Source organism: Pan troglodytes, chromosome 10 (genome assembly GCF_028858775.2).
Source record: "Pan troglodytes isolate AG18354 chromosome 10, NHGRI_mPanTro3-v2.0_pri, whole genome shotgun sequence".
Classification (NCBI taxonomy): domain Eukaryota; kingdom Metazoa; phylum Chordata; class Mammalia; order Primates; family Hominidae; genus Pan; species Pan troglodytes.
Window position 1 is genome coordinate 89,494,704 of NC_072408.2, and position 14,603 is coordinate 89,509,306.

Sequence of the window (14,603 nt, forward strand, 5' to 3'; positions counted from 1 at the left end):
CGGTGCACCGGAGCCACTGTCCTGGCCAGAAAGCCAACAAGCCGGGAGGAGGCGTGTCAGGCAGCCCTGGGTCCTCTTTGGTCTTGCAACTTTAGTACCCAGAGCTTGTTCTACACAGACCATTCTACACCATATTTCACCATGTTGGATGCTTTCCATCCAGTCCTGCCTCCGAGCGGAAAGGAAAGGGCATTAGCTTACCGCCTTACTAGGTTTAAGTATAATGCTGTACCGGCTTGCACTAGAGGTTTCTCTCCTGTGTTCTCAGGGTCAACCCGACAGTCCCTCTGAAACCACGAAGGGGTCCCCGGGCAGTTGCTGCGGGGTGTGTGTGTGTCTTTCTTTCCCTTTTTGGGGTCCTTTCTTTTTAACCTTACTGAAGGAGGAAACGTTTCTCTCCCCACACGTCTTTCCATTGACATTGTGGCCAACCGTAGGCTAAGAGCTGAAATCTCTCCTTCCTAAGTTGCCTCCAAGCTCTCCAATACTACCTCCTCCCGCCCCATTTAGTCTCACACACAGTGTGCGTGAGAGATCGCCAGTGAGTTTGTGACAACCGAAGCTGCAGCAGTCGCCAAACCTGTTCTTCCTCTCCCGGTCTCAGAAGTCTCTCCAGCTGACCGGACTTACGCCTGGCAGCTCTTGGCACACACAGCGCTGTGGCTGAGATTCAGCCGTGCCAGGCGCTGCCAGGCAGCAGCGGGGCGACCGACCACCTCCTCCTCGGCCTCCTTTCTCCCAGCTTCCCCTCCCAGGGCGCACTGAATCTACTCCTTTGGGCTGTCTTCCAGCCGTCGCCCTTGGGTCCCGGGGGCTTTCCAGAGTGAAATCGAAGGTGAAAGAAACAAGAGGACAGGAGGCTGGTAGGAGGAGCCTCCAGGCCGGGGAGGGTGGGAGGAGCCTCCAGCCCGAGGGGCAGGGTAGGAGGAGCCTTCCGGGAGGATCTGGGTGGAGAAAGGGGCTGGGCCAAGCCGGGATGGAGGGTTGGTCACGCAGGCGCGGGGGGCCGCGTCGAGAACCCCGCGCGGGAGCTTCTGGAGTCTCCAGCCACCGCTTCTCACTTCATTGGAGAAGGGAGCTGGGGCTGGGGCTGGGGCCGGGAGGGAGCTAATAAACATTGAATGTGCAGCAGCCGCCTTGGCGGCCGGAGTCCGCCCGAGCGACACCGGAGCAGTGCGCCCGGGAGGCGGCGAGGGGAGGCGGTTCGCCTTGTCCCTCCCACCCGCGCCTCTTTCTCTCTCTTCCTCCAGCTGGTCCCAGAGCCCGGCTTAGTCCGGTCCCTCTGCCCCCATCCCGCACCCTTCAACCTCCTCCGAGTCCCACTCCTCACCTAGGACGCCCCAAACTGCCATGGGTTAGGGTGGGGATCGCGACCCGCGCGAAAGACCAGCCCTGCGCTTCCGCCGGGGGACGCGGAGCCCAAACGCCGCTCACCGCTTGCGGGCGCCGGGCATGGGGAGTGTGGTGTGAGCCCGCACCCGGGGAGGACGCAGGAGCTGCGGAGCCGGGCGCGAGGAGGAGGAGAGGAGTCGTGGATTGGAAGGACCCGAGGGAGGGAGGGTGGGGAAGCGAGGGAAAAGTGAAGCTGGGAGGAGAAGGCGGCGGAAGGTGGAGATTGATGCTTCTGTTTTTTGTTGCCGCTGCTGCCCTCGCGCTGGGAGCCGAGCCGGAGGGAAGGCGGTGGAGAGATGATTGCAGAGTTGGTGAGCAGCGCTCTGGGGCTCGCCTTGTATCTCAACACCCTGAGTGCGGATTTCTGCTATGATGACAGGTAAGGGGCCGAGAGGAGGGGGCGACGGGCTGCAGGGGGCACACTCCGCGGTGGCTCTGAAGCTTCCCTCTTTAAGGCTCAAAGTGCGTCTTGGACGAACTGGTTCAGCACCTGATGGTTTAGGCGACACGTAAACATTAACACCTAAATCAAACACCGGGGACGTGAGGCGCGCTGGGCGGGCCGAGGGAGTTTCCGCTCCTAGTTTGCAGCAGGTTCTCTCCCTTGCTTCTCGGCTGTTGGCAGACGCTTGAGTTTCTTAGCGGAAATCCCGGCAATTTGGGAAACTGTTTAATGAACGTATTAAATTAAAGTCTTAGGTATTCCTTGATGCAACAAAGCACATTAAGTGATTTTACGTCTGGTTGGGAGGAAGCCTCTCCTCGATCCCTGATAGATCCTCCCTGTCCCGTTTCCTTTTATTGATGGGACATTTTTATTTCCCGAAGTTAAAACACACGTTTGATAGTTGCCAAAATTGTGAAAAGGGAGATCGTTCTCTGCTTTAACTTTCCCTTTTAACGTGTATAGACTTTTACTTTGAGCCAAAATAATGCTGCTGATGGTCTCTCCCGCCGCCCTAGCCTCCTTCACCAATCCATTGGGCAGCACTTTATAAAAGCCTCGGCTTTCTCATTTCTGTTTGGGAGTTGTACATTAGACGTTAGTGGTTCTTTTGTACTAATTGGAGAAGAAGACGCCCCTAGAGACTGAAGTTGTCTTCTGCACTTAGGTTAGTTTGGGTGGCTAATGAGACCTGAACTGTGTTGTCAAAGAAACTGCATCGATTTCTGGAAAATGTCACCGTTGTGTTGGTGTCTCTACCTATCTTTTAAACGTTATTAGTGTTCAGAAAGTCATGAAAAGCCCCTATATCCATTAGGGAAAATTCCAATTTGTGTCCTTCCGGTGTCTTAATCTGATTACAATTGAAACAGATGCATAATTAAAATATATTAGGGATAACAGCACGCCTGGCTAAACTTATTAACCGTCCTGGGGTGTTTCATGCTCCATTGAAATTAAACCATCCAAAAAGTGAGCACAGATTTACTTTGACAGCTTTTCAGCAGCCTCTCTGGGCTATGGAAAGTGAATGGATCCCCAGGGTTAGGGCGAGGCAGTGAGAGCACTTAAGCAAAGTGGTTGACAGTGAGGGGAGGTGAAGGCAGAATCTTCTTCTCGTCGTAATTAGCCACATTCTGTATTCTCTGGTGTGCCCATTCTCCTGCTAAAAGCATCTTCACATCTCTGTTAAGAAATCACCTGATAATAGGTGCCAGAACATCCAGCAAACCCGTCTTAATGCATTTTATGTAGTGCCTACCAGAGGCTAGTTGATAGGGAACCAGTGTTAGACATACATTTTTTCTTAACTTTTACGCAGCATACTGATTTTAGCAACTACACAGCATGCTCTGAGAAATGGTCTGTAGGAGTGAGGTAAATTTCTGTTCTCTCCAATTTTGTGTAATGGTGCACCTGCTATTTCTAGCATATTCGTGGAAAAAGCCCTTGTTTCCAAAGATGGGTGACTTTTCACTAAAACCAGCTTGGGTCAGTGTGGGCAGTTACTGGCTCTGTTGGTGGCAGTTTGAATAGTAAGCATTTAAGCCAAGAATATAGAGTTTATTTAAAAAAAGAAACTTACTATAATAATGCAACTTGTTATAGAACACGGTGATAAATCAAGTATTCCTATTGTATGCCCTGGTTCATTGCTGTCTAATCCTTAAGAAAATACACATCAGAAGAAGCCATTCTTTAAAAATTAAAGTTAAATTTGGATATGCATTTTTCTATAGGTATAATTGTTCTGTGCTCTTGAGTCATCAGAAGTGTTAGGATTGGACTTTGTAACTTGGAAGAATGGTGTGAGTGTGATGATAAATTAGTTGTGCTTTGATGGTTGGCAGTTGTAAGTTTTTCAGATGCAATAGTCTAATGGAGTGTTAAAATTCGTGACTTCTATCTTGTAGCTACATAGGTGAATTTAGTATGATTATTTGCCCATATGATTTTATTGATAGCATGCTCAATATGATGTCTAGATAGTATATATTGATAAAATATTGAGGGCCTGTAACTGTGAATTATACTTTGCTACAATTTGAAAAGTGTATTTTACACTGATTTCTTAGCAGAACTACATATGCCATCACATAGTCTTAGAATGTGAAATCTTAAGAGCAGCAAACTTTGTTTTTATGTATCCTAGAAATTATGAGACACATAAATAGGAGCACTGAACTTATTTGTTGTATGCACAGCCTGTTCAAGTGATTCATTGCGAAGTTACACTATAAATTGTGGCTTTTCTGATATATTTTCTATCTAACTACTGTAACTCACTGGTGTGTGAAGGGGGAGGAAAGCTGGGGAGCCAAGTGTAAACTGTAGGATGATGATAATTTGTTTATTTCCACTACTACATTTCAGATGCAAAGATTCATGTTTAAAACATTGCTTAAACTAGACCTGTGGATTCTGCTGCCCTCCAGGAACTTTTGTGAAATACAGTTCTGTAAGGAGAGGCCAGTGCCAGAAGTGAAGGGAGAAGCACTCAAGGGAGATGGCTGTTATTCCTGACTTGCTTAACTAAATCATTATTGCTGTGGTACTTCTCAAAGTTATCATTTCTTTTAAATATAGTGATCGTTTACTTTATAAACTATATATAATTTCTTTCCATGTTTGATGTAGCTTGGTTGAAATTAAATGGTAACATGAAACTTTCTTATAGCACAATCAATTTCTCTATGGTAAAATTTAATATTTTACAAGTGTTTCTGTGCTAAATTTAAGAATATGCCTCTGATGTGATGAAACAAACAGTGGAGGAGAAGAATTCACAGTATCTGATGAAAAAGGGTATGTGGTTTCAGCTTCATCCTCCCTCCACTTGCTTTCAATCTAGTATTGAATCTTAAGTTGTGGTTAGAGGAAAATTGAAATTAACAATATGCAGTCTTTGCCAAATTTTAAGTTATGTTGTATGTGATTCCTTAAAGGATTTTCTCTTATTTTCTGGAGAAATTTGGTGTTTAGGTCAGTGGTAAAACTTCTCTGACCCAAAATTCTCTGCATTCTTATGCATTTGTTGAGGATGACATGGCATCACTTTTTTCTTATCCTTTTTAATAATACTGTTACGAGTTTCTTATGGAGATAACACCATGAGAGGAGTCAGTTTACTTCAAAGCAGACAAAGGTAAACAAACCATAACTGTTCTAAACTTTAGAAGTCCGATTTCACTTAGCACATATCTTCTAATTGGTGACATGCCCTTTTTATACATAGACAAGTAAATAAGATAATGCAACTTTTACATGCTTTAAATTCTCATATGAGTAAAATAATTTATTAGTTTGCAAAGACAATTTGCAGGTTTGGAAGTAGAAAATATATTTGCGACTCCTCTGAAAATTTATTTTCTAATTGCCCATTTTGCATTTGTTAAACTCAACCAGAATCATTAATGTTACCTGTAGATCTCTTAGCTATTCCACTGTGCAGTAATTTTTTGAAACTTGGAGAAACAACTACACAGCAGAAGTTTCTAGTATGGAATTAAAATTACATCAAGCTCTTAATAATTCACTCCTAGTTAGCTTTTCATTTGGGTATAAATGGAAATCTCAGTTTTTATAAACACATGAGTTAATTTTTTCTTTATAATGATTTTGATTAATATTATTTAAAATGAAGGAATGGAATTTAAGTATATTAACAATTTTTTTAAAACCTGCATTCTTTCTAAAGATATTGAACTATTATTTCTGCTTGATCTTTTAATGTTATATTGTTAGTTTGGGTTTTTTGACCTGGTATGATAGGAATCCCTCGTGAAATAATCACTCTGTTAACTTATCTTTAAAAAGTTCTCTCTAATAGACTTGTCTTTGACCAATCTGAGATTGTTATCTTAAGACTCCAGCATGTGTAACTACCGAAGGCAGGCCTGGTATTTAGTAACAAGCATGTTTAGAAAGAATTACTATATAATTAAGTAAGGGAGAAGCTCTCTTTGTATCAGTGGTTGTCTTATCAAGTGATTATTATAAGAAACCACTGTATACAGAAGTATGGTCTTACTCTTCAGTTTCCTTCCCAGTTTTCACTGGAATACAAGTTAGAGTTTATAAATTATTTTAGGTGGCATTTTATTTTCTAGCTACGTTTTGATTGTTTAAACAAACCTATTTGGAAAAAGTTCATTTTGCTGTTTTGAATAAGTATATCTCATCAGTAAATTAAAATTAGGTGAAGTCAGTATGAACCGCTTTACCTCCATTGAGCCTGTCACATGATGTTTATCATAGTAATTGACTGACATACACGCATTGAATGGACATGTGCAAATGCCACAGGGAAAATTGCCATCTGTCTCTTAGTTGTTTTCATACACACATACACACACACATACATGCGCGATTATTACGTTTACATTGGTGATTCTATGGGCTGTTGTTTTGTCATCTGCACTTAGTTCTTCAGTGCTAATGTGCCCCTGTTGTTAATACTGAATTCTCTTCTGCTATAATTTTGAAATAGCAACAACCTTTTGCATTCCAGCATGCATTAGGAGCATAGTTTGACTTTCTAACAGTTTTGTTGCTGCTCAGCACACTAAAAGCACTTTTCAAAAAAATGCCTCTGGTGGTACAACTGTCTTTCGTAGGCTAAAGGTGCGTTGTCTCTAAAGCAGGAACCTTTGTAATATTAGGAAAGGATGAAGTTTACCCTTAAGGCTCTTTGAAAAATCTGTGGCTGACAAACCTACTTTCTTATAACTTTATTATACTCATCTAAAGTGCTTTTAACACAGCAACTTTCATCTGTTAACCTTTCTGGTTCTCTCTTAGGAGCAGAGTATTGTATCAGCTTTGGATACTTATTTTAATGGCTTCACAAAAGTGACAAGTGTGGCAGCCTCCAAGGAAAGAAATGGTGGGTTATTGAATGTAAAGACCTCTCTTCTATAAATAGCTGTCCTCATTTAGGAGCTCAGTTTTTTAAAAAAGTGGAGGGATATTTCAGCAGGACTGCATACCTTCAGTTTTTCATTGGGTGAAAAAGGCATAATATTTTGAATAATTGCTGGTGTAATTACATACAGTGCTAAATGTTTCTTTGAAGATATGATTTGTATGTGCTTTTGAGGAATAAACTTACATTCAATAATTCACAAATTATGAATATTACTACATATGAGTTTCTTTGTATATGTAGTGCATAGTACAACTACAGCACTGCTTACCTTGTTAATAAGCATCCCACAAAACATTGTGCATTCTTACCTGTACTTTAGCAGGTACTGTAAAGGGTTTGAATCTGAGAGTCTAATGATAGATCTATACAAATGCTGATAGGTTGACCTCTGGCAGGTGGAATTCCACTTGAATTTATCACTTGATTGTTACCTTTTAATTATTTTACTCATGTTTATTTTTATTGATACTCATATTTAAAAACTTTCATTGGGAGTCTGTTAGCTTCTTTTCCAAAACACTCACTCCTAAGATTCATGATTGGTACTTTGGCCTGGCCTTATTTTGGGTCTGTACTTACTGGTGCTTCATTCATACATGCAGAAGCTTTGGAATGCCTCTTCCAAATGTCTCTTACTTGTTCAGGACAGTCGTTTTTCTTGGATGTCTGAACTGTTTGAGTTGACTAGATTTGCCTCAACTTGTCATAGGGATTCAAGATTTTTGCCTCAGAGGTTTTTGGCCGTATTTTCAAGACAGGTCCAAAAAGATGCAGCTCTTCTAAATTTCTGTCTCACCCTCTTCCTCTCTTTTTCTCCTCTGTGTTTACCTTTCCAGTTACATTTGTCAGTTGTTTTGATACTCAAGGTTTCTAGAATAAAAGGTGTGGCCGGGCGCGGTGGCTCACGCCTGTAATCCTAGCACTTTGGGAGGCCGAGGCGGGTGGATCACGAGTTCAGGAGTTGGAGACCAGCCTGGCCAACGTGGTGAAACCTCGTCTCTACTAAAAATAGAAAAATTAGCCAGGCATGGTGGCGGGTGCCTGTAACCCCCACTACTCAGGAGGCTGAAGCAGGAAAATCTCTTGAAACTGGAAGGCGGAGGTTGCAGTGAGCCAAGATCGCGCCACCATACTCCAGCCTGGTCAACAAGAGTGAAACTCCATCTCAAAAAAAAAAAAAAAAAAAAAAAAGGTGTAAATGTTTGCTTCAGTCTTTTAGAAGCATTTTGGGATTGGTTTTTTGGGTTTATAACTGACTTTTTTAAATACAGGTAAATGGGAAACAATTAAGTAAACCTATCTGTGTAAACCAGAGAATTTTGAAAGAGGCAGGAGGACTGAAATGATTGTTTTCAAGATTCCACATTAAAAGTTGATAGCATTTTTTAGAGTAGTTTATTTTGTTTAAGGACATTTCATAAGTTCCATTAATTTGAAAAGCTAGAGATAATTGTTTTAAAGATGAGATAGAGAGGTTTTGATTTATTCATGTCTAAAATAATTATATGGAAAAAAGGTGAGAATTGAAAATATGAACCCTGGATTTAGATTCCATTTTATTGTGGAATTAAATGGAATTAAAGATATATTTACTTTCCTTGAAGGTTATTCCTGTACCACATTGCTTGAGGGCAGTGCCACTGTATCCGTTTTAGAAGTACCTTAGTGTTTGGCAGAGGATATGCTATTTGCTTATGATGATTCGATAAAGCTTTTGTTTCTTAATTTCTTTGCCGGGGCATTTTGTGATGTTGCAGTGAGACATGGTATGAAGTGTGGCACAGCATGTAGTTATAGTCAGGATGACTGGCTAAATTACATGATTTCTGAAATGAAACACACATTAGTGCCCTTGGAATAGCAGCTGTGTGCTAGGTATTATCAAATAAAATGTTTCTGTGAGGTCTTTGTCTTTGATGATTAATCATCATTTTTGTGAAATTTATTATAAAAGTATAATTATTCCACAGGAGATTTAAGTTAAAAAAAAAACTGGTTCACTGTAGCCATGTGATCATAATTTGTTTAATTAGGAAACTGTATAAAAAATTGCCTTGTGGTAATGGAATTGATTGAGATTTGAAACTGAAAAATTCACGACTTTTGATAATGAAAGTGCCTTTTTCCTAATTGTGATTCCAGAGATTATTGATTTCCTTAGAAGTAGAAAATTTTGACTGTACCAGCCTAGGAATTCTCACTTGACATCATTTAGAAGTATTTTAACTTCAAAGGATGTGTTATTTGCTGAAGAGTGGCCACTGGGGCGCAATATGGCTCTTGACATTTTGAACAGCGTTAAATGATGGGACTGAAGTATTTCAAACAGCCATGTTTCAACATTGTTTAAAAATCTGGTGGGAAGAATGGCAGTCCATATAACCCTGCATACTTGGAATTCTTTGGTTATTAATTTGAAGTGCAGTTCACAAGTTTATTTCTTACCTAATAAGTTTTTAAGGTGAATAATGCTCATAAAATTTTTACAGCTGTGTCTTATGAAATTCTGTTTCCTTTTTTTGGTTGCTTATATGTATTCTATAAAGACACTGAAAGGATGCAAACTATTCTCTTGCTTTTTTTGTTTTTATGTTAATCTGTTAGGTCATAGATCTGTGTTAAGATCATTGTTATAAAGCATATTGTTATTGAGTTCTATTGTAAACCCAAAATTATAAAACTGGTCTTTGAGAGAGGTAGATAAGTCAAAATACTTTGTGAAAAGTAAACATCTTGTTTTTGTTAATTTCCAATTTGTTCCACAATGAAAGCATGTCTACTCAGTTTTCTTTTCTGTTAGTTGTGTCTCTTGGATTAAATGTGAGTCAATAAACTCTGGAGTAAGGCCGCTCCAGAGGGAACCCAAGGACTTACTGGTTGTCAGTGCATGTAGAAGTGACATCCCTGCAAATTGTGTCCTCTGCGGGGGGTGCTTTAGGTGGTGGCTATAGAGATTACATTCATAGGCTTGACTGCTTTTCTGTTTGGGGAGGACACTTGTCATTACAGAACCATTCCGAAGAAGGGGTTCTCAAAGTGGGGCTGGCAGCTGAAATTAGCCTATAGTGGTTCCTCTGGGACATTTCTCATGGTTTTGTAAATTGGTTTTTGGCTACTTCTGCATTCCTATCTTCAGCTTTAAGAAACTAGGCCTGCTGCCTTCAGTTGTAAAATGCCTCAAGGTAAAATAGTTGGGTTCAAATGTTTTTTCAAGTATATTTCCTTTAGAACAAGTTCCTCCTCTCCTGCCCCAAATAATTAACTATACAACTGTTCTCCCAAAGCAATGGAAAAGATCTCATTTTGACAAAGCAAGCTGTTTATGACAAATTTTCCAACTAGAAATTTGCAGAAGAAAAGTTCTCAAATGATGAAGAAGCTTAATCAGGCAAAAAGACATTTTTATTTGCAGAAATAGGCCCTTTAGAGGGAGGCAATTATTTATAGCTGATAGGAAAAACTGGTATACCTGAATTCGTTTGGTAAACTTCATTTAAAATAGGAAGGTTATTCTTGTTATTCTAGTGAAAGAAAAAAAATATGGTACTGAATTATGTTACAGATTTATATTAAAGAAACAAAGTTTTATACATTAAACCACTCTTACAGGGATATATACTGATTTAACTAAAGAAAATGAATTTGAGATTTAATAAAAATCTTTTAACGATACCAGTGTGCAGCTTGAAATCAACTATAGTGTACCATGAATATCTATTTAAAATACCCAGTTGAAATGACCACATTAAGATTGCTTCCTTTCACCTCTATATTTAAGTTTAAATTTACTTTTTTTCTTTTATAAACAGTGGTGTTTTTTGGCTTTTGTTCCATATTGAACAGAGGATGAAATCAGTATTTCAAAACCTCTTGTATGTCATCAGGATAAATAGTGTAGTATTTCTAGGAGGGAATTATTGGTTGGCCACTTTTCAATACACTCCTGGCATGATGTTGAGGATGCCTGTGGCTGGCAAGGAGTTTTAGACCTGGCCCTCTGATAACTTGCCTCCCTGCTTTCATATGGACAATTGACTTTTTAAAAGTCTTTTTAAGTGCAGTTCAAATTCAAATTCCCAGTTTTTTGGAGCTAGAAGCATCTCCCTAAAGGGATGCTGAGATGGCTTCTTGCCAGCTCTCTTTCTACATACATACATACATACGTACATATATATCATATATATATATATATATGTTTCTATTAATAGATCAGTGCTACCCTAACTTCAACCTCTGTGGGAAACACATATGGACTTCTTAAAAATGCAGATTTTGGCCGGGCGCAGTGGCTCATGCCTGTAATCCCAGTACTTTGGGAGGCCGAAGCAGGTGGATCATGAGGCCAGGAGATTGAGACCATCCTGGTCAACATGGTGAAACCCCGTCTCTACTAAAATACAAAAAATTAACTGGGCATGGTGACGCATCCCTGTAATCCCAGCTACTCAGGAGGCTGAGGCAGGGGAATCGCTTGAACCTGGTGGGCAGAGAATGCAGTAAGCCAAGATCGCGCCACTGCACTCCAGCCTGGTGATAGCCTGTCTCAAAAAAAAAAAAAAAAAAAGGAAAAAAAAAACAATGCAGGTTTTGCATTACTGTTATTCCCACATACAGCAGATACTGCAGATTCACTGACCACACTTAGGGTAATAAGGCTGTAGTTCATTTAAATGTATTACAGATAAGCTATCTAAATTCCTGGATTAAAAGTGGTTGAGTATAAGGTGTGCTTGTTATGGATATGACTTTAGCCAGTTTATTTAATCTATGTTTTATTTTTCTTATTTGTTCAACAACGGCATCTTTAAGTTGATCCTATGAGTTTGAGGTATTCAGATTTTGAAAAGATAGCTTGTTGAAATCCTAGGCGATGATCTCTATTTAAATAATCTGTCACCATCATATAAAACAATGTCATCTTCTTTGTAAGATGACTGTGGGGGCAGATATTGGATTCTCATTTTGACAAATAAACTGATACACAGTTGCCTAGGGCTTATGCTCGAGTAGGTACTGATGCCTAAATGGAGTCTCTAGAGTCAAGTGTCTTTATTGGTTTGTGCTTTTGTTGAACAACCCATTTTGAGGAAATTTGGTTTGCATTGCATGAAGACTTTATAGATTTCAGGCAAGCAGCAAAAATGAGGGTTTAGGCAGCTGAAAGTAGGAAAGATAAAAATGTGTTATTGATTATTATTAGTGACATTCAGGTACCAAGTGATGCTCTTCAGTGAAGGTATCTAAATAAGATTAGAAATGCTTCGGCCTGTATGACTTTTTAACCTGGTACACTTAAACCTTAGCTTTAAGGCACCTTGGAGGATTTCTGAATAGGTGAATGCACTATATCTGAAGTTTTAAAGTCCTGGTTAATAAAAACCTTTTTAAGGAACTTGTTGTAAAATGAGTTATACTTTTTCCTTTCTTTTTAAAATACTGTATGTACTGTGTAGTAGAGGCAGGGTTGTGAACGAATGCTGGACCAAGATAAAAGATTACAGTTTTAGTCTTGGAATACCACTCTACTAGCTAAGTACTTGAGCTGCTCAGCTCTCGTGAACTCAGTATTTTAATTGGTCAGGAAACAAAAATAATAATAGTAACTGCCAACCACAGAGTGAGACTCAAATGAAATAATATGATGAACGTTCTCTGTGGTTTTAAAAAGCTGCATGGTTATATACTTAGCTGTAGAGTGGTTGGACCAGGGGACTGAATGACTTGGTTGATCACTGTACATTAAGTACAGCTGTCCCCGCTTATCCTTGGAAGATTTATTCCAAAACCCCCAGTGTATGCCTGAAACTGAGGACAGTACCAAACCCTGTATATAGTATAGTATGTTTTCCTCCATACATACATACCTATGATAAAGTTTAATTTATAATATAAAGTAGGCACAGTAAGAGATTAATAATAATAACTAATAACAAAACAGAACAGTTATAATATACAAGCACCACTACTCTTGTGCTTGGAGTCCATATTAAATAAAATAAAAGTCACTTGAACACAAGCACTGTGATACCTCGTCAATTGATCTGATTAACCGAGAGCTATTAAGTGATGAATGAGCGGGTAGTGTAGACTGTTGGATACACTGGACCAAAGGATGATTCACATCCAGGGTGGGATAGGGCAGGATGGCGTGCAGTTTCATCATGCTACTCAGAACAATGTGCCCTTTACAACTTATGAATTGTTTATTCCTGGAATTTTCCTTTTAATATTTTTGGACCATAGTTGACCATGGGTAGCTGAAACCATGGATAAGGGGGGACTACTGTATCTCACTCTCATCTCCCGTGAGAACAGAGCCATGCCCTACTTTGATGCTGTTGCTGACTTTTTCACTTGGAGTCTGTGGTTGAGCCCCTGCTATCTGAGCTACTATTGCATGGCCTGCTCCATCCCCCATACACCGTTTCTGCTTTTACTCCCTATCCACTCTTGTGGCCAGCAGTTTCCAGTCTCATTACAAAAGCAGTTTTTGTTCTCTTCTACTTCTTTTCTGTTGCTTTTCCTATGTTTCTAGTCATTGTACACGAAGGCTTATTTTGAATAGGCATTCTGGCCAATCTGAGTACTTCTTTGCTTCTGCGGAGTAAACCGACCAATTACAGTGCATCTGGTATAAATAGTCTTTGGTACTTTGGTTCTGCTTGGCAGAGCATATTGTTACTGGGTACTCATGGTCTCTCTCTTCATTGACGACCCTTTTTCTTTTTGGAATACGCTCATATTCAGAGTAGTTCTGGCAGTGTGGCGATTAGGAAAGCTGTTTGTCAGATGAGCTGCAGTTTTCCTGCACCGACGTGTTTGTGTCAATCAGTTTTGTATATCAAGAATTTGCAGTGAGTTTTGTTTAACACAGGTGCAGGGTGGCAACATGTAATAAATTAGCCTGGTGGTACATTTTGGGTAACAATTATAAAAAATGTCTTTCAGAGTTTTTCAAACAACAAGGAGGCAAAGAGTAAAGATCACAGAATTTTGGAATCAGAGGTCCAGTGATCTAATCCCAGAACTATTATAGCCAGCCCTCCACATACCTGGGTTCTGCATCCGTGGTTTCAACCAACCATGGAATGACAATATTTGAAAAACAAAAATTGTGTCTGTACTGAACATGTACAGATTTTTTATTGTCATAATTTTCTAAATATAGGATGACTATATTTATATAGTACTTATATTGTATTAGGTATTGTAATCTAGAAATGATTTAAAGTATATGTATGGGAGGATGTGCATAGGTTATATGCAAATGTGATGCCATTTTATATAAGGTCCTTGAGCATTGTGGATTTTGGTATCTGAGAGAGGTCCTAGAACCAAGCTCCCCACTGATACCAAGGGGTGACTGTACGTGCTAATGGTGTTATTTTGATTGTGTTACTTAAACTCCTTTATCCTCTGTTCTCTCTTATATAGAATAAGAATAGCAATACCTACTTAATAGAGTTGTTGGGAGAATTTAATGAGATAAGTTATGTAAAGTACTTGGAACCATACTAGTGTCTAGGATACTTACTAAATATTTCTTTTAAATTATTCATTAATGGTATTGTTGAATAGTTTAAAAATCACTATGTAATAACATCTGAAACTATTATAGGGCATTTAAAGATTTTTCATAAAAGCCAATATCCAAAATTTAAACTTACTTTTGATAATAACTTAGTATTTTAGGTAGATTTAGGGTAACTGAAAAGATTTCAGTGAACTATAATAATTAGGTAATGATTTTGTAATTGAAATTTTATCCTGAATTTTAAGTTTGGAGAAGTGATGTTGAGATTTTACCATTATACACACACACAGGCACCCATACAAGCA

The 14,603-nt window shown here is 39.5% G+C and overlaps 1 protein-coding gene across 2 annotated transcripts in view; it reads left to right on the top strand.

The window, feature by feature from the left end:
- Window positions 1-929: 929 nt before the first annotated feature.
- TMTC2 (transmembrane O-mannosyltransferase targeting cadherins 2) overlaps window positions 930-14,603 on the top strand; it is a 446,864-nt gene continuing 433,190 nt past the window's right edge. The window contains exon 1 of one of the 2 annotated variants that reach the window (XM_016923925.4): window positions 930-1,771. In XM_016923925.4, the coding sequence (XP_016779414.2) occupies window positions 1,689-1,771 (83 nt within the window). In that variant the 5' untranslated portion in view covers window positions 930-1,688. The remainder of the gene's footprint in view (window positions 1,772-14,603) is intronic. The other variant, XM_016923926.4, reaches the window with a different exon arrangement.